The following is a 24,252-nucleotide window of genomic DNA, read 5'->3' on the forward strand; positions in this document are numbered from 1 at the left end:
GCCCCCCTCCCCTCCTCCCCTCCCGGCGGCCGGTCCGCGCTTAGGGGCCCCGAGCGCTGGCCCAGGCTCAGTCTGCGCGCAGGAGCGGCCCGAGCCCGGGGCGCCCGCGTCCCCCGCGTCCCTCCTACCCTCCCGGGCCCCGCGCCCCCGGCCACCCCGGCCCCTTTTGCGGAGAGGCAGAGACTCCGCGCGTCGCCATTTCTGGACTAGGCTGCTGCTTTCCGTGCCTTTTCTGTGAGCGGCGGCGCCGGGGACCGACCCGCGCCCGGATTCGGGGTGCCGCGAGCGCCTCCCGGGGCCCCGGGCCTGCGCTCGGCGGCCCGCTCGCCGGGGCTCTGGACGCGTTCGGTTGGATTTGGGCCGGGGGGGCGGGCCGGGGGTCTCGGCGGAGATGAGAGCCCGGCCTCGGGCCGCCTTCGTCTTCCAGGTAACGGGGCCGCCCCACCTTCCCTCCGCCGGGGCAGCGCGGCGCTACCGGCGGCCCGAGAGGCCCCTCGTTCGGGGTCGCGCCCCATCCCCCCGGCCCGCCCCTGCCCTCCTTAGTTTGATCCTTCCCATGCTAGGGAAAGCGGCTTGTTTATTGGTTAGATAAGACTTTTTTCTTTTGGAAAAAAGACAGGATTGAGGTCAGCAGAGTTTGGGATTCTTGGCACAGGCAGTGGTAGCGTGAGACGGTTTCTGATCCGGTTTTGTAGGGTTTGTGGCTCCAGGAGGTGAGCTGGGGGCGGGAGTGGGGGCGAAGGGGGTGACGGGTCCTGAGGCTTCTCTCCTTCTCTCGCAAAGTTTGAAGATCAAAGTCTGAGTGAGTTGATTTCTGGTTTTGGGGAACGGGGAACACAGAGGTGTAGACTGAGCCGGATTCTTGGCGGGAGGCGGGGGCTCAGCGAACATTTACATCTGGGTGGAGGGGGGCGTTTTCCAGCTGGGAGCCCATTCCGCCCCTTGCTGGGCGGGCTTCTTTCTCGGTCGAGGATCTTCTGAATTTTTAAGGAGTGGGAAGGGGGAGCGCCGAGGGAAGGGGTGGGTGGGGGGAATGGGAACCAGATGCCGGGGAAGGGCACGTTTGGAGCTCGAGTTATCTGTGCCGAGAGCCGAGTGGGGAAATTTACCGAAATTGGTTTCACCTGCACACGGCCCAGCGGCTCCGTGTACGCGTCTTTGGAGTTGATGCTATCGGGGGGAGGGGAGGGAGGGGAGCCGAGCCGAGCCTGTGCGGAGCCAAGGCTGCCCTGCGCGAGCCCCGGCCAAGGGGGTTTTTGGAAGATTCAGTCTTACACCTTCCAAGCCCCTCCGCCCCCACCTCCCACCCTCCGCGCTCCCAGCTCACCTTCCCCGCCCCTCCCCCCCAATTGTGCAGGGAGCTCGGATTTCGCCTTTGAAAAAGCAGCGTCTGATACTTTAGATGAGCACCTCGCAGATAGCTGGGTTGCTTGATTTGAATTTGAGGAGTTGAAAAGCCTGTTTACTTTCTTGCTTTGATGTTGGGTAGATCTGGTTTTGATTAGATCAATACCCCTTTCTCTCTCCCTACCTCCCCCCTTCCTTTTCTTTCCAGAAAGGAGGCTCAGATGAGCCCCTGCTGACTTGAGAGAGAAAGAGAGACCACGCTGATTGCTGAGAGGAACTGGGGGGAAGAGAACAAACAATCTCCGGGCGAAGACCTCCCTCACCATGAGCAGTGCTGTGTTGGTGACCCGGCTCCCAGACCCCAGCAGCAGCTTCCACGAGGATGCCCCCCGACCCCCAGTGCCGGGGGAAGAAGGGGAGACCCCGCCGTGCCAGCCCGGGGCAGGAAAGGGCCAGGTCACCAAACCCATGCCTGTCTCCTCCAACGCCAGGCGGAATGAGGATGGGTTGGGGGAGCCCGAGGGGCGGGCGTCCCCGGATTCCCCTCTGACCAGGTGGACCAAGTCCTTGCACTCCTTGTTGGGCGATCAAGATGGTGCTTATCTCTTCCGCACTTTCCTGGAGAGGGACAAATGTGTGGATACCTTAGACTTCTGGTTTGCCTGCAATGGGTTCAGGCAGATGAACCTGAAGGATACCAAAACTTTACGAGTAGCCAAAGCGATCTACAAAAGGTACATTGAGAACAACAGCATCGTCTCCAAGCAGCTGAAACCTGCCACCAAAACCTACATAAGAGATGGCATCAAGAAGCAACAGATTGATTCCATCATGTTTGACCAGGCACAGACTGAGATCCAGTCGGTGATGGAGGAAAATGCCTACCAGATGTTTTTGACTTCTGATATATACCTCGAATATGTGAGGAGTGGGGGAGAAAACACAGCTTACATGAGTAATGGGGGACTGGGGAGCCTCAGGGTTGTGTGTGGCTATCTCCCCACCTTGAACGAGGAAGAGGAGTGGGCTTGTGCTGACTTCAAGTGCAAACTGTCACCCACTGTGGTTGGCTTGTCCAGCAAAACTCTGAGGGCTACAGCGAACGTGAGGACCACCGAGGCTGTTGAAAATGGATACAGGTAAGACTTTGTCTGTCCAGGGAGGGGGCCGGGGGCTGGGGGACGGTGTGGACTTTGCAGATGTTTTGAGTTAAGTGGGGTGGATGGTGGGATGGATGTGCTGCTGAGGCTGACAGAGGTCTGTTGAGAGCTAGGACTGCTGGCCATGAACCCTTTGATCTTGGCTTTTCGTTGTGTCAAGCGGGGGGAGCAGTGCTGCACACACAGCTAAGTCTAAACCCGCAGCAGCCTTCCAGGACTGACTTCAAACAGCGGCAAGCAGTGTTCATTAATGCGGGTTCCTTATTATCCTGGACCAGTCTTAGAAGGCTGAGAGAGGACAGCAGCTTTTGATGCCTCTGAGTCACCGAATACACTAAGCACTGGTTTTGGAAGGGGTCATTCACCACTCCTCAGCAGAGAGAGGAATGAATGTGGCTGGGGAGGCAGCTGGGTTGTGGAGGCACAGGGATATCGTGCGCACCCGTTGGACGTGGGGGTAAGTGGGATCTTTTGAACTTTTCTGTTCAGATAAGAGCCAGCAGTTGGCTTAACAGCTGAGGTTGTGGTTGTCTCTGTAGCATTAGGTATTGACCTGGCAAGAAGCCCTCCAAGCTAGGGAAGGCCCTGTGACTTTCCTGAATAAAGGACCTTTAGCTTTAGAGTCCGTTGGTATATTAATCTAGGTTTTACATGCTTGCACCCCGAGGGCAGACCCCCGTTGACTGTTGTGTTGCTTAGCGCTGGCTGAGAAGAGTCTTGGACAGAGAGCACGGGGCCTTGGAGTACTTTCCCTTTTTGAAGCTTCAAAGATCCACAGTTCTTTAGAGAATGGCCAAGTCTTAAGATGCTTGCCCTTTGGCAGCAACTTCAGACCTCCTATTAGAATGAGTTTTTCTGTGTCCCTCCCCCTCTTCCCATCCAGATATCCAAAATGAGCCTCTCACTTCTAGATCTGTTGCTTGTGGCATGTAGTGGAAGGGGTGGTGGGCCCTTGATTGCTCTCTGAATGGCTTAGCTTGCTATCCATCGTGTATTTCTTCGTGGGTTTGGGACTCGGGATGCACTCGAGTGGCTGCCTCTGAGGAGACTGCCCTCTCCCTGGAGGGTCAGGCCTTCAGTGTCCCGCAAGAGCAAGAGGGACAGGGTAGCCGCACCTGAGCCTAGAAGCAGTGAGTTAGGGGTGGCCCAGAGAGTCGACTTTTTCCGTTGGGAGCGAAGAGCTCGTTCTCCAACCACCAGAGGGCGCTCCGACAGCCTCGTGCGCCGGTTTACCCACACTCAGACATCTGGTCTACACCTAAGTGCGACTGGATTGGCTTTTGAAAGCAAGCAGAGGATCACGTGAAAGGAGTTGTTTCAGCATCTTTACGCTTCTGGTTTCAGGGAGTTTCGCGGAACATATTGGTCAGGCCTCTGTGGCGGGGCAGTCAGTGCCTACCTGCTGCTTCCCCAACTGCTGCTCCCACCCCTTTCCGTTAGGTGAATGTTCTGGTAAATGTGTGCTGGTCTCCTTGCTCTCCAGTTCGGCAGCCTAGGCGGAGACTACTTAAGGCCTGTGGTAAGGCTGCCACTCCAGGGGCTTTCCGACAGTGGAGCTTCTGTGTCCCCTTTGTGAACAGTGTCCCCTTTGTCAGCAGCACCACGCGTGATTGGTGTGCGGTGTGGGATGTCACGGGAAGAAACTGTTCCCAGGCAGGACCCTGCTGTGACCCCTCCCCTTTGTGGGTGGGCAGTCCAGAGCCAGCCTGGATGTGCCCCTCCCCTTCCAGAGGCCTCCACTGGGCGAGGACCAGGATTAAACTTTCCGGAGATGACCCCTGTGAAGCTTTTGAGATCCTGGGGGCAGGGGCCAAAGATCCCTTGTTTCCAGTGCTGGCCGTCTTGGTTGTGGACTGTGGGCCTCGCTGCTCTGTGGATGACACCTTCTCATCTGCCCCTGGAGTTGGCAGGCTCTGTTTGGGTGCACTTTCTCGCACTGTGGGGTTGAAATGAAGTATTTGACCTGCACTAAACAGAGCCCACACGGCTTAACTGGGCATCGTCACAGAGAACATAACACCTACCCAGTTTCGTTTGGACATGCAGGCACTTCAAGTGTACATAGGGGTGTATTGGGAGGTGTCCCAGATTATTCCAAGGCCCTGTCCACTCACTGCCACCTGGGTTGAAGTCTTTGTGAGCCCCGCGTGGCCTTCTGTGCAATGATGACTGGGCACCATCCCTTCATCTCATGTCGTCGGTTGCTCCTAGGACCAAAATCATGGACGTGAAAGCCCTTGGTAAAGGGAAATGTTCGGAACTCTCATAAAGCATTAGAATTGGTATCATTTAATCATGATAAGGAGCAGATATGTGAAAAGGGCAGCCAGGTTAGGCGAGCACCTTCAGAGAGTGCCTCCTGGCTTCTAGCCCATATTCACTGTAAATTTGGAGAGCGGTCGGCCTTCCCAGGCCTCCGCTTTCTCTGCATGGTGAACTTCAGCCTGTCTTTTCAGCCAGCTCTTGGGATGTGGGGATCCCGTCCAGCTCTTTCAGGTCTGCCTCCTCCTTCACGAGACTCACTCATCAGGCAAGGTACGTGGCAGATGGGATGGGCCTCAGAAGCGAGTGACATGAATGAGACCGACACCCGAGTCCTGCCGAGGGGTCCGCCTTCCTCAGCTCTGGATGAGCAGCCTTGGCAGCTGGGTGCTGGGAGCGCTGGCCCGCCTTCCAAGCCCTGTGTTTACCTTGGGCGCTCAGAGGAGGCCTCCTTTTTAATGACTTGTTTGTGTCCTCACTGATTTGGTGTCAGGTTTAATATAAATAGTTGGAAAGGAAGAGCAGGAATTATCCTCGGAGGGAAGGACTCCGGTTTGTGAGTGCTGGAGTGGGATGCCTGGGCTTTTGATGGGCTCTATAAATAACTTAGAGCCCTAGTGACCCGTGGTGAAAGCACGTGTCAAAGCCCCAGCACAGACACAGACACAGAGCGTCAAGGTGTGTGTGCAGGGCCTGTGGGATTAGGAGCGCAGCCCGGCATGTATTTTGGGAAGGAGACCGTGTTGGGCTCACAGACTGCTCCCTTGTGTCCTTCCCTGTCCGCACTGACCCTGGTGCCCTCCTGCGCCAGGCAGGTCTCCTGTGTCTCCCGTTGGACCCCCTCCTCCGTTCTCCCTTCAAGTAGGTTGGGCCTAGCAGATGGCCCTCTGCTGGCTCCCGGTGCTTCCTGTTCTCTGAAAGAACCCTCTGAGGAGGCCCGTTTTTGTGCGAAGCCACTGGAATCAAGCTTGGCTTCGATTATCAAAGAAAATGATGCCATAGGAAAGATATACTGGGAGCAGTAGTCCCCAGCTAGAGGCTGGGATCTCTGAGGAAGGCAGTTTGCTAAAAGGCACTTGGAAGAGTTGGCCTTTCTCATGGCTCAGCTGCGTAGGGCCACCTGAGTGCCGGGCCCCTCACTGAACGCCCCCGCCCCCATCTTGCCTTAGATGATGCTTCTCGAGGCAATGGTTGCCTTTTGGGCAGTGACTTTGTGAGTACATCGTCAGAGGGCTTTTGGCAAGCCCTGCGCACACAGCTTTAGAAGCAAATACTTGCTAAGTTGCACGGTTTTGGGAGGGGACCCAGAAGGAGGCCCCAAAGATCAGGTCTCTTGTGCTCTCTGTAGGGCGGTTTGGCCCTGGGGAGGGGGCAGGGGCCGCAGCGCTTTCATCAAGATAAGAGAGAAGAATAAACTGGGGGAGGAAAAAAAGAAAAGAAAAAGCCAGCAAACAGTTTCCCTTCCCTGAAGGTCCCAGGAGTCTCTCCTGCCTGATGGCTGAGAAGCCCTTTGCACATGGACTTGCAAACAGAGGTCTGCGGACACCCGCCCAGTGCAAAGTCGGTACCGTAGGCCTTCAGTCTCTGCAGGAATTTAAAACCCTTGCAGTAACCGTGGGAGCACAACAGTCCCGAAGAAATAATCAAAGCATCTGGGTACAATTACTGTAACGTGGTTGAGTTTCTTTCCTTTTTTTTTTTCCATAAAAGATATAAGAAAAGAGCTCTAATCCGTTTTCTTAAAATCATGTGGAGATTTTGACAACATTCCGGGTTCTTAAGAATTGAGTTTCTGTGTGTCTCCACGACCCTCCCTCCTTCCTCTACTCCGTCCTCCCTCCTCTGTTACGATTGTAGGAAAATCCAAATACTTTATTGCAGTCAAGCGAGCTAAGGGTAGTATATTCCATTTTTAATGACTGGTCACACAGGGAGCCCTCTATTTTGGAAGCGAAGGAGGACAGGTTTATTTTGGGACCCGTGTGTTTTGTGATCCACTCCAATGAGTGCTAAGTTGTGAGCACACACAGGGTAGTTCAGTGTCTTTCTGGTTGAGGAGGGAGGAGGGATTTCTATTGAGTCATTTGCTCCCCGAAGAGGTTGACTCCAGGACCTTGTCACTGAGTCAATACCGCAGACAGCAGCCCTGTCCGAATGCTCTTCAGGGCTACGTGGGCCCTTTTGATCTTGTACTAAGGCCTCTTAGACCAAAACACTTTCCAGACAGCCGTCAGATGGACCCAGGTCTTTTAAGGCTGTTCAAGCAAAGCCTAGAGCTTCTGCCACGCTCGCTCCCCCGGCTGGGAGCCGCTTGCAGGGAAGACAGGCCTGGCCCTTGCCCTCATGGTGCTTCCAGTCTGGCTGCGTGGGACGGGCGTTCAAGGCGTGGACATACCAACGCCATGTGACAATAAGTCATGATAAATACCGCAGAAGAAGGAAGAGCCCCCCGCCCCCCGACAGCTCTGTTTTCCTCGGCAGTTGTTTTTTTGGTGGATTACCAGTATCTCCCCTAATCACAGTGCCTTTGAGTCTTTGGAGAATGTAAGAATTTCCTGCCGATGGCCATGTTTGAACCAGGTGACTTTTAGGTGGAGACCCCACGTCCGTGGAGGCACTGACTTGACTGCAGTCACCTGCTGGCCAGAGCTAAGCCAGCAGCAGCTCTCGGCCTCCTGATTCCCTTTCCCTGTCAAGGGCGTAGCGCACTTTCCCACCCCCAGGCTTCTGAAAGCTGGGAGGGGGCCTGGAAGAAGTTTCCTCGTCCGTCCTGCTTTGACGCAGTAGCCCGGTCCAAGCACCCAGAGAGCGGGGATCTTTGGACTGTTTTAAAGACTTGGGTGAGTCCATAACCCCACCCACTCCATGGGTCCACTCGGACCAGCAGGAGGTGCTTTCTCCTTTCTGACTTAAAAGCCCATTTCCTCTCATCTTGCCTTTAGTGGCAGTGCCATCCTCTCCTTCCTTTTGACTTCCCTCATCAACTAGGAGACATTTTTACTAGGTCAGCCCTCCTCCCATCTCCTCTCTTAAGAAAAAAAAAAAAAGTCAGTTGCCCTTCCTTTGCTCCCACAGTGTCTGGAAATCCCACAATGAGGACAAGAGACCAGTGTTGAGGCCTGGAGGGCCTTACGGTCCTCATGTAATCATCACAGCATATCCTGGGCGGTGGGGAGACATCGTGCCCTCTACAGACCTGAGCACAGGGCCGGTGTCTCAAGGACAGTTCAAGGTCACTCGGGCCAAAGTATTCAACGGATTCAAGCAGGACATTCCTCACTTGCACTTTCTGGTCAGTTCTGCACCCACGTGCCATTTCCGACATCTGGCTTTATGTTTGGTCGAGCTCAGTAGAGCAGAATCATGGTCCCTGCTGACGTCGAGCTCCCGTGGGAGTGTCTAGATGTGGGTTTGCTGTGGCCACATGTCCAGCCAGGTGGCCTCCAACAAGGCTTTTGCCGCCCCCCCCCCCGGGGCTCTGCGCCTCCTGCCACGGTTGTGAGGCTGCAAGGTGACTGGGCAGTAGACGTCCCTTGAGCACCTACTGTGTGCTGGGGCGGGGGGTGCAGCTGCACCCCAAACAGTGAGCCCGCCTCTTCTGAGTGCCCTGTCTGTGGCAACTCTCAATGTTCAGTCACATCTCTGAATGGAGGAGGTTGGCTTGGGTTCATTCGGGCTCGAAAATGCTCAGACTCTGGGTGTAACTTTTCCCGCTGGTGTCCTCACTCCGGCTGGAGCGCAGGCCTCAGCGACGGGGCCCGGCCCTCCCATCCCAGCTGCCACCGCGGAGGCCCTCACAACCACACTGGCCACGGCTCCTGCCCACACCCACCCCTCCGTCCGTCCAGTGCAGTGGCGCGGCCTGGGTCCCACATGCTGCAAGAACTTGTTGAACCCTTGAGGCCGGTCTCTGTATTAGGAGGCGAAAGAGTTTGGGTGAGAGCTCAAGAAATCTGTGTCTTGCCAGTGACCCCTGGCTCTGCCCCAGGGCCCACTGTTGTCCTGCAGGGCCACCACGGCACTCTGGTGAGGCGGGCCCAGGACACCTCCTCCCCCAGGTGGCTGCAACCCTGGGAGGGTGTGAAGTGTGTGAAGTTACGTCCCTCTGTGGGCCTGTGCCAACTCGGCGTCTGCCTCCCCAGTGGCACCCCCCCATTTTGGTGACCAGGCCACTGGTGCCAGGAGACCGGAGACACAGGCTGGGTCAGTCCAGAGCCCAGCACCATGCTGCACAGGCAGGAGGGGAATAGGAGCTTGGTGATGGCACGGAGAGGCTGCTTTGACCTTTCATGAGTCCCTTTCATCTGCCACCCCCAAGGCCATCTTTAGAGACCCATGCAATGGCCGGATGGAATGGAGTCTCTCTTCTGGGCCTTCCCTTTCTCCCACAGTTGGTTTCTTAGCTATTGGCTTAGACTTGGTGGGCCCAGCAGAGTATGCCGGGGTCTCTGTCAGCGGGGCCTCCTGCGACTTCAGGCTTGACAGGCCTCTTCCTGGAGCCCGCTGACCACAGTGGCCCCTTCCTCCTCCTCCCCCCACTTACGTCCTTCGCTGGTGACACAAGACGAATGCAGCCCTGCTGGGGCCAGGCACACTGGTGGCTCTGCGAGGAGATCTGGAGGACAGACTAGGGCGGCAGGGGCCCCTGAAACAAAGGGCAGGAGACAGTGGAGGACGGGCCTGGACCTTCCTGTGAAACAGCTGTGCTGCCCAGTTAGATCCTGCAGGCCTTGCTCTCAGCCTAGCTGTCTGGAGGAGGCAGGCCCGGTGGGGGGAGGGGGGAATGCCCGGCGGATGCCCAGCTTCAGGTGGGGTGCAAGTCCTCAGCCTTGCCTTGAGCTTTTCTGTCCCCTCTGTCCAGTGTACTGGGTCCAGGGTGGGAATGAGAAGATGATGCCAGGCCTTGGGTGGCTTGAACCTTAGAACTATGCTAACAGACCCCGATGGGGAGTTTGGATGCCTAAGAACTCTTGGGGCCCTAAAACCGTGTTGTTCTAGTGCAGGCTTTGATATGGTGGTGGGGAGGGAGAAGACCCTTCACCTCCGTGGACTTACTCTCCTCTTTGATTTGATAGCCCCCCTCCCGCCCAGAGCTGTGTCTTCCTCTGTCTGAGTATGTGTTTAGCCCTTTGTAGGATCCCCTGGGCTGCTTATGGCTTCCTCTGTCCCCTGGCAGACCTGCCCTCGGCAGCAGGGGAACCCAGCCTGCTTTCTTCCCAGGATGAGCTGGTGGCTCAGCTGCCCTCCCTTAGGTCGCCCCAGCTGTCTGCCCCCATGAGCAGCTGGCCCCAGGCAGCAGGTTGGCATCCGTGCATGGCGGGATCGTGCCCTCCCTTGTCCCCGGTTGCCTGGTCACCTGGGTGTCTGGAGTGAAGTGGTGATGTGCTGCTCTCGTACTTGGCCCGCAGGTCCTTCAGGAGGAGCGATCCCGTGAATCCATACCACGTCGGTTCTGGCTATGTCTTCGCGCCGGCTACCAGCGCCAACGACAGTGAGATATCCAGCGACGCGCTGACTGACGATTCCATGTCCATGACGGACAGCAGCGTGTAAGTATCCTGCTGTCCCCATTGTGGATGTGGCTGGCAGTGTGACCCACCAGGCCAGTGGGGCGGAGCCCTTAGGGCCCCTCAGCTGGCTTTGCAAACCCCATCTGGCTGTGTACCGGCGTTTGCTCGCTGGGAGGGGAGTGTCCCAGCTCTGTGGTGAGGGTTTGGGAGGGCGATGTGGTCTTGAAAGGAAAGTTGGCTGGTAGAAAACTAAAGCAAGATAAGGGTTAAGATGACCATTCGTGGATTCTTGAGTCTAGAAAGCCATCTTCTGGTTGTCCTTTTGCCTTTCTTCCCTGGATGGAAGTGCCCGGCTGGGCTTGAAACCCAGGGTGTCCAGTCTGCAGAGCCAGCAGGTGGGAGACAGGGTGGCGTGGGAAGGGAGGTGTGTTCATTGTTTCTGAAGGAAAAGGCACGGGAGGTGAGGGTCAGAAGGCTGGAGCTCGCTCAAGGCCCGCGGGGCGTCATGTTCCCTCCTGCATGTGTTCAGGTGGACCTCAGCCAGTTCACCAAGTGCTGGCGGAGTGTGTCAGGTTCTGCCCCTAAGTGGGGCTTCTATCCAAAGGTGTCTGATCTTGGATCTTTTCAGGACAAATGCATCTGGCATACTAAGAGTTTGTTCCTTAAAAAAAAAAAAAAAATTACTATTGAAGTATAGTTGACACAATGTTCTATTGGTTTCAGGTATACAACGTAGTGATTCCACGATTCTGTACGTTTCTCAGTGTTGGCGATAAGCATAGTCCCCACCTGTCACCATGCAGTGTTGCTGCGGTGTTATGGACAATAGTCCCTGTGCCGTAGTCTGTAACTGGAGGTTCGTGCCCTTAGTGTGCTCTTCGCCTGTGTTGCCCATCCCCCACACCCACCTAGAGTTTGTTCCTTTGCTTTCCAAAGACAATCCAAGGCATCAGCCTGGTAGGTCTGAGGAGGTCAGCAGGCTGGCAGGTGGGCTCACAATTTGCACTGAAGTTACTTGAAGTCATGCAGTGGTGATCTCTGGGTGGAGAACGGCCATTCTCTCTGAGTCTTATCGTAGGGGTGTGTGTGTGTGTGTGTGTGTGTGTGTGTGTGTGTGTGTGTGTGTGTGTGTGTTGAGCTGGATATCTCCATCTCTTGCCATCCTTTGAGATCCTGATTCAGGAGAGCCCAGGGAGGTGGAGCCTGGGGTTGGGCAAAAGTCCCCCAAGAGCCCACCCAACATCCAGTTGAGAACTACCATTCCAGAAATGGCCTTTGAAGATGTTCCACAGGGGTGTGGGCAGTAAGAGTCTTCTCGGCCGGGGGCGCCTGGGTAGCGCAGTTGTTAAGCGGCTGCCTTCGGCTCAGGGCGTGATCCTGGCGTTCCGGGATCGAGTCCCACATCGGGCTCCTCCGCTATGAGCCTGCTTCTTCCTCTCCCACTCCCCTGCTGTGTTCCCTCTCTCGCTGGCTGTCTCTCTGTCACATAAATAAAATAAAAATCTTAAAAAAAAAAAAAAGAGTCTCCTCGGCCAAGGGGACAGCTTTGGAAGGCAGACCCGCGGAGCTGCGTATTAGGGCACGTGTAGAGTTTGTTCCTCAGCGTCCTCGCGCTGGACCGTCTCCTCTTCCAGTTGGTTTGAAATGATCTGGTTTCTGTTGGCCAGTGTCCTGTGCTTTGGCCTGTGGCATGGAGCCAGTTGGAAGGGAAGTTGATGAGGTTGGTTTGGGATTCTGCTGTTGGTTTTCCCAGCGGCTTTCCTTGTGTTATCTCAGATCCCCGGTCAGTAAAGGGAGACAGAGCCACAAGGTGACAGGTTCCATTTTGAATACAAGAGCATTCTGGCGTTAGTGCCAATAGAATAAGCGTACACCTCTGTCATTCAACATGGAGAAATGAGGGGTTCGACGGGAGTTAGGTTTCCATCCATACTTGAGAAAAATTATCCTTTGATGGTCACAGGCCTTAAAATAATACATTTTTGTTCTATTTTAATTAAATAGTATTGGGCATACTTTATTGCTTAATCTCAATCACCAATATCAATATCTGTTTTCGTCCTATATTGTAGTGGTATCGCCTAGCCTATAAGGCCATGTGAGGCTGGCTGCCCTCACTTTTTAAAAATGGTTTTTCTTTTTTCTCTTGGTCATTCTGCCTGCTGTCGTATTTTGCTCCTGTCTGTGTGCTTGCTTCTAGCAACATTACTCCTTTAGCTTTTATTTTGGATTGCGTGGGGGAGGAGGGGGGAAGTCTTGGCGTCTAGAGTAAAAGGAGAGTATGTTGGGTTGGAATGAGGGCGTCGAGTGAATCTCCTAGGTCACATGTAGTTAAGACTGTAAGGCTTCTGTTTGGTTTTCTTAGAGACGATTTTTGGCTGGCTTTCTTTCGGGCCCTTGCCTGCACTTCAGTCCCCACCGTTGAGGCGTTGTTCTGGCTCGTGATGAACTAACTTGGGTGTAGTCCCCATACATGTCTGAGCCTCACAAGACCCAGTCAGAAAGGTAGGTGGTCACTTGTGACTTTCACAGCTGGGACAGTAGGGCCCAGTGCTGGTGCAGCAGCTCCCCCCCCCCGGCCTTGCCCTTTGCCTGTCACTCCCCCCCTGGACAGCATGAACATTTCCAACAGGAGGTGTTGGGAGGACCAGTCGAGAATGAGACCTTTGAGCCACTTTGAGTTTCTTTAATTTATTAGGGACTCGCACTGCTTTCTTTTTGAACGGTTTGGGGGAGGGGTAGGAGGGAACAAGTTCTAACTTCTCCCCTGCACCCCCCCCCCCTTATTATTCCCTTCCCAGAAGAACTTTCTCAATTTTTCTTGTTAGAGATGACTTTAAAGTTGTCACCCTTCCCATGTCAGCTAAGACACTTGTGGACTTGAAGCCCGGCTAGCCCCCGTCCAGGATCAGGGAAGTTCCCTTGGCCAGTCTGCTGTTCTAGATAGCCAGGGTAGGGTGTGGGCCAGTAAAGTCCACGTGGGTATAGAGACAGAAAAGGGCGAGCCCCTCAATGCGTCACTTTCTCTTTGGGGCACACTAGGTACCCTTGGGTCCCGAGTGACAGGGCCTCAGCATTGTCAGTGGCCTTGGATGGGTGGAGAGTAAACCAGGGCATCAAGGCCAAGGGAAGGTGCCTGGTAAGCCTCGGAGACCCAGGGCCTCAGTGGTGGGCCTGACCTTCTTGACGTTAGTGTTCGGTGCCCCGGAGCCTTCTCGCAGCCACGTGGGCAGGTTATCCCGAGCAGCCGGCGCAGCTGTACCCACTCGGGCAGGTTCATACCACCTTGGGGCGAATTTCTCATCAGTGTGGGACCCTCCCCTCTCTGGAGTTGTTTGTCCAGGCTAGTTTGCCTCACGCAGACCACGGTGGGGGAGAAAGAGGTCTCTGGAATAAGAGCCCATCATCCGGATGGGGGGGTTCCTATGGGTCTCGGGCCGCCAGGCGCCGGGGATCCCTGGGCCCCCCTCTGCTTCCCTACAGGCGTGGTGCGTTTGGAGAGTCTGGGCTGTGCGAGCCACTTTCTGGCCGGCTGGCCCTGGGTGTGTGTGATCTGCCCTGTGTCGGGCGGGTCACCCGGGATTCCCAGGGCTGGGATTAGACCCCTCTTCAGAGCTCTGCCAATTGTGGGCTTCGCACAGATGAGAGCACGGAGCAGGCGAGAAATAAAGTGTGTGGGGGATGAAAAGCTGAACTGAACCGCTTTCAGCCCATTGTTCTTCTGGGGAAGCTTAGCGGGGATAAGAGGGTAGCAGGCCCCTTTGAAATTTCCTTGAACAAGTGAATAGGAGCGCCCCGTAAAGCATGAAAAGAGCCCTGGCTATTTCTCCCCGTCACAATGGGCGGCTCTGGCTGCCAGGGGGGCTGCCAGGGGCTGGGGAGTGGGGCTGGCCGCCCTGCTGGGAGTTGGGGAGGGGACCCGGCCGGGGAGGGGGAGAGGGGGTCACAGGCGGTCTTCAATAGACTCCAGAAGGTTGGAGTTCATTAGACACAAGCCCGGGAAGCAATCGTCTCATTTGCGACAGGACCAATTAAGCCCCGGGGGCCTTTGCAAGAGGGCCCGCGTAGAAGTTGGGCAGGGCCAGCCTGCACTTGGTTGTTCCAGGGAGCCGTGTGCCGGGGGGCCTGGAGGTGCAGAGCTGGCAGGGGCTCTGAGGAAATCATTGCCTTCTCCCGAAGCCTGCTGCTGACTTCTGTTTTCCTGCTAAGTAAAAAGCCTGTAAAGATGGCTGGGGGTTTGGGCCTTCGTAGTAGGCCTCTGAGAGGGCTGCTTTATGAGCCCATGACTCTGAAACCTGTATTCTCAGAAGAAATTGCTTTCTATTTTGGGGGGGGGAGCGGTTAGCTGCCAGACTCCAGCAAAGTCCTAAAACCCAGTGCCTTGGAGTGCTGGGCGCAGAGGCTCGTGGGGCCGTTCGCAGGGCATCAGGCCTGGGGGATGCAGCCAGGGGCGGAGACCATCACCGGCAGCCAGTTCTTCGCCACCCAAGTGTGGCCTCTGTGTTCGGGGCAACCAGGAGGTGTGGAAGCTACGCCAACGACCGGGGTCTCTCGGTCTTCTCTTTTTGTGCAAAGTTGCTCTTACAGTCAGGGGCCATAAAACCAGCGCAGGATACTTCCCTCGCGGTTCCCGCGGAAGGGTGGCACGGGATCTTTTATGTATCTATTTGCGTTTTCTTGTATCTTATTCATGGGCTTACTCAGGGCACCAGGGAAGGCACCCGAGTGAAGGTCAGATCTTATCTTATCTTACAAAACCAGGCTTTTGATGCTGGCTGCCGTCAGAGGTTGCCTCCTGAGTGCTCGCCAGATGGGAACGGGAGTAGACACGTGTGTGAGTGAGCCGGTACTGCTAAGCCTGGGCAGACGGCACCCAGGTTAGGCTGGGCACAGCGGAGTCCAAAGGCTAAGCTAATTGGCTCAGCTTAAATGGCAGCTAAGTGGAGTCCATGCTTCAGGACCAGTGCTCCCCAGAAACAGCTGGGCCCAGCAGTGGGCTCGTTAGCTAAAATGCTTATAATTAAAGGAGGACAGTAGAGGAACCGAAACTCGGGCACTCTGCCGCTCACCGTGCTGAGCGTCCAAGAGACAGATCCTAAAGTTCTAGAGCCTGCGTACGGAGAAGAGTGGTCCTCTTCTGGCGTGCGAGGCTGTTTGGAGAAGATTCTTGGCTGGTGGGGAGGTAAAGCCCTGTTTCCATGAAGGCACCTGTTAATAAGTCTCTTTGAGCCTCTGCAAGGTGAGCTCTCTCTTCTCTGCCCTGGTCACAGTTCTCCTGTCCTGCCCTTGGCTCCTTCACCTGCCCCGGGGGTGGTGCTGAAATCATTTGTTCCTTTTGCCTTCAATCGGCCAGGCACCTGCTTCTCCCCACCTCCCCCTTTCTATAGGTACCTCCCCCAGTTCTCTTCTTTCTTCTGCTCTGTATGGACAAAGCGAAGGAGGTATAAAAACCTTACCACTGGTTTCCAACCGGGTAGAAAGGGGAAGAGCAGAGGCTACTAGAGGACACTTGAGGACAGAGTCTTGGGGGAGATGGATGGGGACCTCCTCTAGGACCTTTGAAGCCTTGCGTGTATCACAGTGAAGTCCATGGGGTGCTTGACTCCTCCCCAAGGTTGTCAGGAGGAGGCCTGGAGCAGAGGCCAGCCACCCTTTTGAAGTCTTCAGAGGTGTTGCTGGTCGGGAGAAGGGCATGGACGTTGTTCATGGGGCAGCCCTGGGGCAACAGAAGTGGGTTAGATCAGTACGAGACCCAACCTGGAGGACCCCTATAGTCACCCTCACCCCACAAGGAATGTTAGGCAAGGGACAAGGGGATCTTGAGTGTGCCTTGGGAACCACCTGGCATGCTCCATAGCCAGTGAGTACCAAGTGGTGGGGTACTATGTTCCAGAATGTTCCCCAGATCTTCCAATGTCATGTGACTTCACAGGGCTTAGGAACCGGACCATCAGGAAGCTTGGCTCCTCCAGGCGGGGTAGGAGGGTAGGTTGCTGAGTTAAGGACACCTCTTCTGGAGTCCAGCAGTGGCTCAGATTTGGATCGTGGGTCTAACTGCTACTGACTGACCCCAGGAGAGCTACAGAGCGTCTCTGACCATCTGTAAAACTTGGTGAAGTCGGATGAAGTTGGATTATATGTCACATGAGTCTGACCCACAGTGGGAACACATACCTGGGGGTGGGCACCCTCACATTAGAACCAGCCCCTGGTGTGGAATCTGGTTACTGGTTAAGCCAGGCATGCTCGTGAGCACCCAGTTTTCTCCCATCGTATAGGTGTTCCCAAGGTGAAAACGTTGAGGTTTGGTAAATCTATTCCAGGTGGCTCAGTAAGTTTCTGGACTTAGAACCTTTTATCGTTTTATCTTCTCTGGCCCAGTGCAGTGAGCGAGAGGCTGTCTGAGAGACTCAGCCTGCACTGGTCAAGCTGTGTGCTGTCTCTGGCCCTCTTGGCCTTTCCCTGGGACAGGATTCACCCTTATGTGTATGTTCCTGCTTTAGATACTTTTTTTTTAAATTAATTAATTTTTAGACAGAGAACACACAAGCAGGGGGAGGGGGAGGACAGAGGGAGAGAATCTTTTGAGCAGACTCTCTGCTGAGCGAGCAGCCCTACTCGGACCTTGATCCCACAACCCATGAAATCATGACCCGAGCCTAAGCCAAGAGTCCGGCCACTCAACGGACTGAGACACCCAGGTGCACCCCCTGCTTCAGATATTGATCCCTTTTCTCCCCTGGACCCTCAATACAGTGATCCTTTCTGTGCTAATTCCTAGCCAGGCTTTGGCTAACCTGCCTCCCGGATGTATTGACCGACTGATCCCGGTCATCCCCCCACAGTGGTCCTGTGACCTGGCCCAGGTCAACAGATTACTGGAAAGTGCAGCCACTTGGAATTCTAGGGCATTACAGATAAGGAAGCTAGAGGTCAACCAGTTACCCGTGGCTGCTCCCGGGTGTTTTTAGGCAGTGCTGATTTTCACCCACGGCTGGTGAGCCGAAGATGTTTTTCTTCCTTCCACCCTGTGATGAACAAAACGCCAGGAAAAGGGAAATAACCAAATACCTCATTTCAATATTTACAGCCTCCAAATATGATTCATTATGGGAATGTCGGAATCCTGAGGCTTTTGTCAATAAGTGGGCTCTAGAAGGGACAGCAGTGGGAAGAGTCACACCTTGACCGTGTGGCTGCTTTCAAGCACAAAATTCTTTTTTTTTTTTTTTTAAGATTTTATTTATTTATTTATTTGACAGAGAGAGAGAGAGAGAGNAGAGAGAGAGAGAGAGAGACAGCCAGCGAGAGAGGGAACACAGCGATGAGCAGGGGGAGTGGGAGAGGAAAAAGCAGACTCCCAGCGGAGGAGCCCAATGCGGGGCTCGATCCCAGAATGCTGGGATCACGCCCTGAGCCAAAGGCAGACGCTTAATGACTGAGCCACCCAGGCGCCCCCAAAATTTTTTTTTTTTTTTTTTTTTTTAAATCATAGCAACTCCAGGTCATGTCTTAGTGAAGACAAGCTGGGGTGGAGGGTTTTCTTTACTTTTCTTACCTCCTCCACTTTTTTTTTTTGTTGGAATATAATGATGCAGGACATAGGGGCTCATCCTGCCTTCAGGTCTTTGTTCAAAGGTCACCTTCCCAGCGAGGACTTCGTTGGTACCCCCTCCCCCCACCCCCCACATGGAACTGGAACTCCCTCACCCCCACCCCATCCTTTCTTCCCATTTCCCGCCCTGTATTTTGTCCCAGTACTTAACCGCTTTCTAACATGCTGTAGATTTTGTGTTGATATTTTCCGCTTCTTGCCCGCCACCCGGTAGAATATAAGCTTTGTGAGGGCAGTCGTCTGCATTTTTATCCCCTTCACTGCTGTCTCACCTGGCGCCTGGTACAAGATCTCACTCACATAGTAGGTCCTCAAATATTTGAATTGCCCAGAGTGCCATGTAGTAGGGGCTTTCTCTTTATGCCTACGCTGGTCATGTGTCCTTGGGAATTCCTTAGTTTGAGGGGTGTTAGGGTTTGGAATCGAAGGAGGGAAGGACCCCAAGGATATTTTCGTGGTGATTTATGAAAGGAAGAAGTCAGGGGCTTGACTGTTGGAGAATGACGCACCCCCTCATTATTGCCTGGCTCAGTTTTTCTGCGGGCCTGGTCCCTCTTCCTACAGCATTTTGCCCTGGTATGTTCCAGGAGGCCCTGGCGGCCTGATTTGGGGCAGTATGGCCAACTGTAAGGAGGACCAAAGGGGCCTCAGAGTCTCCTGCGTGGGGCGCCTGTAAGCTGAAATGGGGAGCCTTCACTGCGGGCTGGCTAGAGTGTAAGCACGCCAAGGCAGAGCTGCCAGAGGAGCTTACCAAACTCTTTACAAGTTGTCGATCCTGAATCTGAGAGGGAGCCAAGTTGATAGAGGTGATTGATGGGCAGGGGATTTGGCGGTTTGATCTTGGATCGGTCTTTGCCCTTGGGAATAGCCATGGGGCCCAGGACGGGAGCACACGTATGTGGAGGCATGCGATGGCCCTGTCCATTGGTGGGATCTCAGGAGGGCTTGTGAGTTAGCCCACGTGCTGAAAGCATCCTCGTGAGCCTGTGGGTTCTGTCTTTTCCCTTCCCTTAGAGATGGAATCCCTCCTTATCGTGTGGGGAGTAAGAAACAGCTCCAGAGAGAAATGCATCGCAGTGTGAAGGCCAATGGCCAGGTGTCGCTACCTCATTTCCCGGTGAGTATAGTCTGGAGGGGAAGGCAGGTACTTTTGGCCACGTTGAGTCTTGAAGATCAGGGCTGGGAGGTGGAGCGGGGGAGGTCCAGGGTGAGAGGAGAAGCAGCGCCTGGGGTCTGCTAGGGGAGAGGGAAGGAAGGGGGAACCAGGCCAAAGGTGTTACCTGGCGCCTTGGGGGGCGATGCTGAGCAGAGTGAAGTTCAAGGTGACCTACTTGAACCTCTGCATTTGTTCTCAACTCAAAAAAAATTTTGCGTGAGAAACTGAAGCAGTTCTCTTCCGGAAACCAAGCAATGGTGGGAGTTAATCCATGCTTCTCGTTGGGTTCACGCTAGACGGAAGCCCCCTGAGGGCAGGGAGTTTTGTCTGTTCCATGAAGTGCCCTGCCCACAGTGGCTAGAGCAGTGGCTGGCGCGTAACAACAGGTCCTTACTAAAACGTGTCGGCCGAATCAGTGGATGAGGAGGCAGAAGGAAAATTGCATCCCTGGGACGTTTCTCCTGTTGACTTCTAAAGCCCTGGAAGGCAGCTGTCCCGTGTTGTCCCTTCCCGACGCCAGAACTTGGCTTAGTACCTCCCGTTGAATCTGCGCCTGATGATTGCTGAGTGGAAGTGAGGGTCTCATGAGCAGCTTCTCCGTGTGGTTGACGTGAGAGGCCAGCAGGGCGTGCAGACCCTTTCCTGTATCTCCTCTTCCATGTCCAAGACCTGGAGGGCAGCCAGCGTGCGGCCCCCTAGACTCAGCAGAGCCCCCTCGTCCGTGTTTTAGGAGCTGTGCTTGCGATGCACTGAGCTCCGAGATTGCGAGAACACTGTTTCTTAGGGAGGGGAGGAGAGCGCCCAGCTTTGAGTGGCATCTATGTTCACGAATCCTTCCTGCCAGCTTCCAACAATTGGCCCATCAGTGATGTTGCATTCAGAAAATGAACACATCCAGTTGCTAAATTCCATGTGGCACTCGTGCGTGGGCTGTTGTCGCTAGAGCAACTCCCCTCCGAAACCCCGGACACAGTCCAGGGTGGGCTTAATTTGGTCTGAACATTTAGCATATTACGATGCCTTCCTGGGGCCCTTCAGCATCCCCCCTCCTCAGTAATACTACCCCGCAAATACAGCACTGTGCAGGATACAAGTTTTTTGGGGGGGCAGGGCTGTGGGGGTGCAGGGGAGAATGTGTGTGAATAAAAGTTCTACCGCCCAAGCTTGTAAATTAGATGATTTTGTCCTGGGGTGTGCAAATCGACTTTCTCCATAAGGCAGCGCTTTGATCCGGGCTGCACTGAGCCAGCCTGCATGAGAGCAGCGGGGGGACGGGGCGGGGGGAAGTGTGTGCTTTCTCTCCCCGCCCCCCCCACCTCAGTTCTGCGGCTAAGTGGGCACCAGTCGTCGAGGTGAGCCCAGCTTAGCTGCAGGGGGAACGTGGGCCTTTACAGGTCGGCTTTCTGCCGCCCCCACCCATCCTGAAGGAAAGGGCAGAGCAAGAGGGAAATTGAGGAAGGAGGAGGCCGACAGCTGGGGGGAGGGGGCGGCAGGAGGACCAGAGGATGGAGAGAGCCAGGCGGTGGGAGTCCTCTGTTTGCTGCTTTTGGCAGGCACCTTCGATGCCTTTTTATATTCTGGACTTGATTTGGAGATGTTCCCTTTTCCCCTGATAGATGAGCTTCAGGCAGCCCGGCTCAGCGGTGCCCTGCTGTGGGCCCGCAGCGTCTCCCTTCATTTTCCGCACAGAGCCGGGGAGGAGGGGCGCAGGGGCGCAGGGAGCCAGGGAGATCCAGCACAGTGTTGAGACAACACCACCTCAAAGGTGCGCAGTGTGCGGCCACAAAATAAATTACCACTTCTTCTGATCCGGCCGTGTGACTCCCTTTTCCCCCCGCGTTTTCTTCCCCTCCACCCCCACCTCCCTTCCAATCTTATTTATTTATTTTTTTTTAATTTCCAGCTCCCTTTCTGTTTAGACTCTACTTTTTATTCCTTGAGTTGGTCCCTCTCCCCTCCCCACCTCAGAGGGCTGCCTTTTTTTTTTTTTTTTTTTTTTTTTTTTTTTTTTGATGTTTGACAACAGTCTTTGAAGATTTTCTACTTCAGAGTGTAGCTACTGATGGGCTGGTTGTACTACAGAGAGAACAAGCGGGGCCTCTCGGAGTGCGACCAACTGCTCCTGCCCAAGGCAAACGCTGGTGGGGACCATGGCTCTCCATGAGGCCGCGGCGCTGGTGCATAAAGCTCCCGAGCAGCCTGGGCGCCGCATCCGCAGCTCTCCGCCCCCGCCTGTGCGGCTGTGGCCGTGGCCGTGGCCGTGGCCGTGGCCGTGGCCGCCGGGCCCGGGAAGCTCCGGCGGTGCCGTGTGCTGGCCCTGCTGAACGTGCCTCGTGTCTTCCCTCCCCCTGCCCCGTAGAGAACCCACCGCCTGCCCAAGGAGATGACCCCCGTGGAGCCTGCCACCTTCGCGGCGGAGCTCATCTCCAGGCTGGAGAAGCTGAAGTTGGAGCTGGAGAGCCGCCACAGCCTGGAGGAGCGCCTACAGCAGATCCGAGAGGTAGTGCCGGGCCCTGTCCCTCCCCGGGCCGAGCCGTCCCCGTGCCCTGCCGTCCCCACGCCTTGGCGCCGCCCCTCCCCTTGACGCGCTGGCGACCCAGGCTGGTCCCTCCTGCTTACCTGGTCGCTCCCCTTTCTGCCGCCTGCCCCTCCAGGATGAAGAGAAGGAGGCCTCCGAGCTAGCACTGAGCTCCAGGGAGGGGGGGCCCACGCCGCACCCCCTCTCCCTCCTGCCCTCCGGCAGCTATGAGGAGGACCCACAGACCATTCTGGACGACCACCTGTCTAGGGTCCTCAAGACCCCCGGCTGCCAGTCGCCCGGCGTGGGCCGCTACAGCCCCCGCTCCCGTTCCCCCGACCACCACCACCACCGCCACCAGCAGTACCACCCCCTGCTCCCACCTGGGGGCAAGCTGCCCCCCGCGGCCGCCTCGCAGCCCGGGTGCCCCCTCCTCGGAGCCAAGGGCTTCGTGACCAAGCAGACAACAAAGCACGTCCACCACCACTACATCCACCACCACGCCCTCCCCAAGAGCAAGGAGGAGATGGAGGCAGAGGCCGCGCGGCAGGTGCGCTGCTTCTGCCCCGGGGCCGCCGAGTATTACTGCTACTCCAAGTGCAGGAGCCACCTCAAGGCCCTGGAGCCCGGGCCGGCCGAGCAGTTTGGGTAAGTGGCGGGCAGACCGGAGCATCCCCGTGGGGCTCGCTCTCCCAGCCAGAGCCCTGGGCGGGTGCGAGGTGGGGGTTCAGCGGTCGCAGGCTTTTAGCTTCCAGGAGGGAGGTGCAGAGTGGGGGGGGCGGGGCAGGGAGAGCAGGTGCATGGGTCTTTGGTGTCACCCCACCACCCGCCGTCCTGTCCCGATTCGAGGCGTCACGGAGATGTAACGGGGGCTCTGGGCTGGGTGTGGGTCTTGGTCTCCCACAGCAGCAGAGGCAGTACCCTGCCCGAGCCAAGTGGGAGAAGCGTGGAGCCGGGCCTGGCCCTGCCCGCCAGGGAAGGAGGGGCCCCCGGCGGAGCTGGGGCGCTGCAGCTTCCCGGGGAGGAAGGAGACAGGTCGCAGGATGTGTGGCAGTGGATGCTGGAGAGTGAGCGGCAGAGCAAACCCAAGCCCCCTAGGTAAAGAGCGCCGCGGCCGCGGCTGGGTCACGGGCCGTCGCCACGGAGGTGTGGGGATGGCTGTGTCTGCAGTCCGCCGAAAACAAATGGGACTTTCTGCTCCTGCCGTCTTAATATTAAACGTGGGACTGAGCAGACCCCACAAATGCCCTGTTTTGGCACCGCCCCCGTCCGTGTGATGGTGGGGTCATTTTTTTTTTTTTCTCTTCTCTCTTTGAAGGCAGGATAGAGAAGTTTCTCCTGAAGTCACATTTCCAGGGTTTCTAACCCCATTTCTTTTCCTTCTGCTTTCTCTCTCACTCCTTGCTCAGTGCCCAAAGCACAAAAAAGGCTTACCCCTTGGAGTCCAGCCGTGCGTTCCCCGCCGAGCGAGCCGGCCGGCACCCCCTGCTGGGGGGCAGCAGCGGGCACCCCCGCGCTGCCGCCCGAGCCCACCCGTTCACCCAGGACCCCGCGATGCCTCCCCTGACCCCGCCCAACACTCTGGCACAGCTAGAGGAGGCCTGCCGCCGGCTGGCTGAGGTGTCCAAGCCCCCAAAGCAGCGGTGAGTAGCTGCGGTGCAGAGGTGAGGGCTGGGGCTGGTCTGGGGCTGGAGCCCCGGCCTGCCTGACAAGGGAGGGGCCTTCTCTGCCCAGGTCCCTGCCCTTCTCAGGGAGGAGGGGTGGCTTCTGGCGACCTACCCGTGGTCCTCCCACCTGCTAGGAGTTGTTCCTCCCAGCTGTGTTTGTGCTGAAGCACTAGCAGGACCTGTTAGGCAAGGCAGGCCCCGGAGGAGAGCGAATTTCCATCATTCCTTACAAGTCCCATCCCTTACAAGTGCCCCAATCACGCAAGGCTGGGTAGACGAGTGTGTAAGGAGAGCCCTGACCCGTGGAAGATCTAGAGCCTTGGCCCTTGGCCTGGGCTGGCATCGCCCCATCCCGGGCACCTGGGGGGCTTCGGATGGCTGCTCCCTGTGGATGGAAGTTGGGTCTACGGTGAGGGCCTAGAGCGTACAGCTTTTCTGTCTGCTCCCCGCTTGCCTCACTTTCCGTCCTCCGCTCCCACCGTGTTCTCAGGTGCTGTGCAGCCGGTCAGCAGAGGGACAGGAACCACCCGGCTGCTGGTCAGACAGGAGGCGCGCCCTTCTCCAGCCCCAGCCTGGCTTCCGAAGAGTGAGTGTCTTTACCTGGCGTTGCTGAGATCCCCCTCGTGGTTTATATACCAGGGCGCTGACTCCCTGGCATTGGGACTCTTGAAAACTTTTTCTAGTATATCACATCCCCTTGAGTGGCACAGTAGCCATGAGGAACTTAGGTTAAATGCAGCTATTGCCATAAACCAGGATCATGGAAACCCTGTCTGCACAACGTGTTGGGACTTACACACAGGTGTCGCTTCCTGAAGTGACGGATGGCTCGGGGTTCCCGGGCACACACTCGTCAAAAGCCGAGGTGTGCAGCCATTAGCAGATGGAGAAAAGGGGGTCCCCAAACCCAAATGGAAACATTGCCCTCATTCAGCTTGCAAGCTAGCAAGTTGGAAACGTCTCGTCACATGGAGCAGGGAGGTGCTTCTCCACTGTCGCAGAGACCGAGGGCGGTCT

General features: G+C 56.1%; 1 protein-coding gene across 4 annotated transcripts in view; it reads left to right on the plus strand.

Annotated features, from left to right (window-relative positions):
• The first annotated feature begins 67 nt into the window (after nt 1-67).
• AXIN2 (axin 2) overlaps nt 68-24,252 on the plus strand; it is a 30,074-nt gene continuing 5,889 nt past the window's right edge. Inside the window, exons 1-9 of one of the 4 annotated variants that reach the window (XM_034640595.1) lie at nt 68-427; nt 1,556-2,486; nt 10,178-10,318; nt 18,909-19,011; nt 21,410-21,550; nt 21,705-22,216; nt 22,478-22,666; nt 22,978-23,211; nt 23,726-23,821. In XM_034640595.1, the coding sequence (XP_034496486.1) occupies nt 1,672-2,486; nt 10,178-10,318; nt 18,909-19,011; nt 21,410-21,550; nt 21,705-22,216; nt 22,478-22,666; nt 22,978-23,211; nt 23,726-23,821 (2,231 nt within the window). In that variant the 5' untranslated portion in view covers nt 68-427; nt 1,556-1,671. Of the gene's footprint in view, nt 428-781; nt 803-1,555; nt 2,487-10,177; nt 10,319-18,908; nt 19,012-21,409; nt 21,551-21,704; nt 22,217-22,474; nt 22,667-22,977; nt 23,212-23,725; nt 23,822-24,252 lie in introns of those variants that run through there. The other 3 variants (XM_034640593.1, XM_034640594.1, XM_034640596.1) reach the window with 3 other exon arrangements.

The sequence above is a fragment of the Ailuropoda melanoleuca genome, chromosome 13, assembly GCF_002007445.2.
Source record: "Ailuropoda melanoleuca isolate Jingjing chromosome 13, ASM200744v2, whole genome shotgun sequence".
Taxonomy (NCBI): Eukaryota; Metazoa; Chordata; class Mammalia; order Carnivora; family Ursidae; genus Ailuropoda; species Ailuropoda melanoleuca.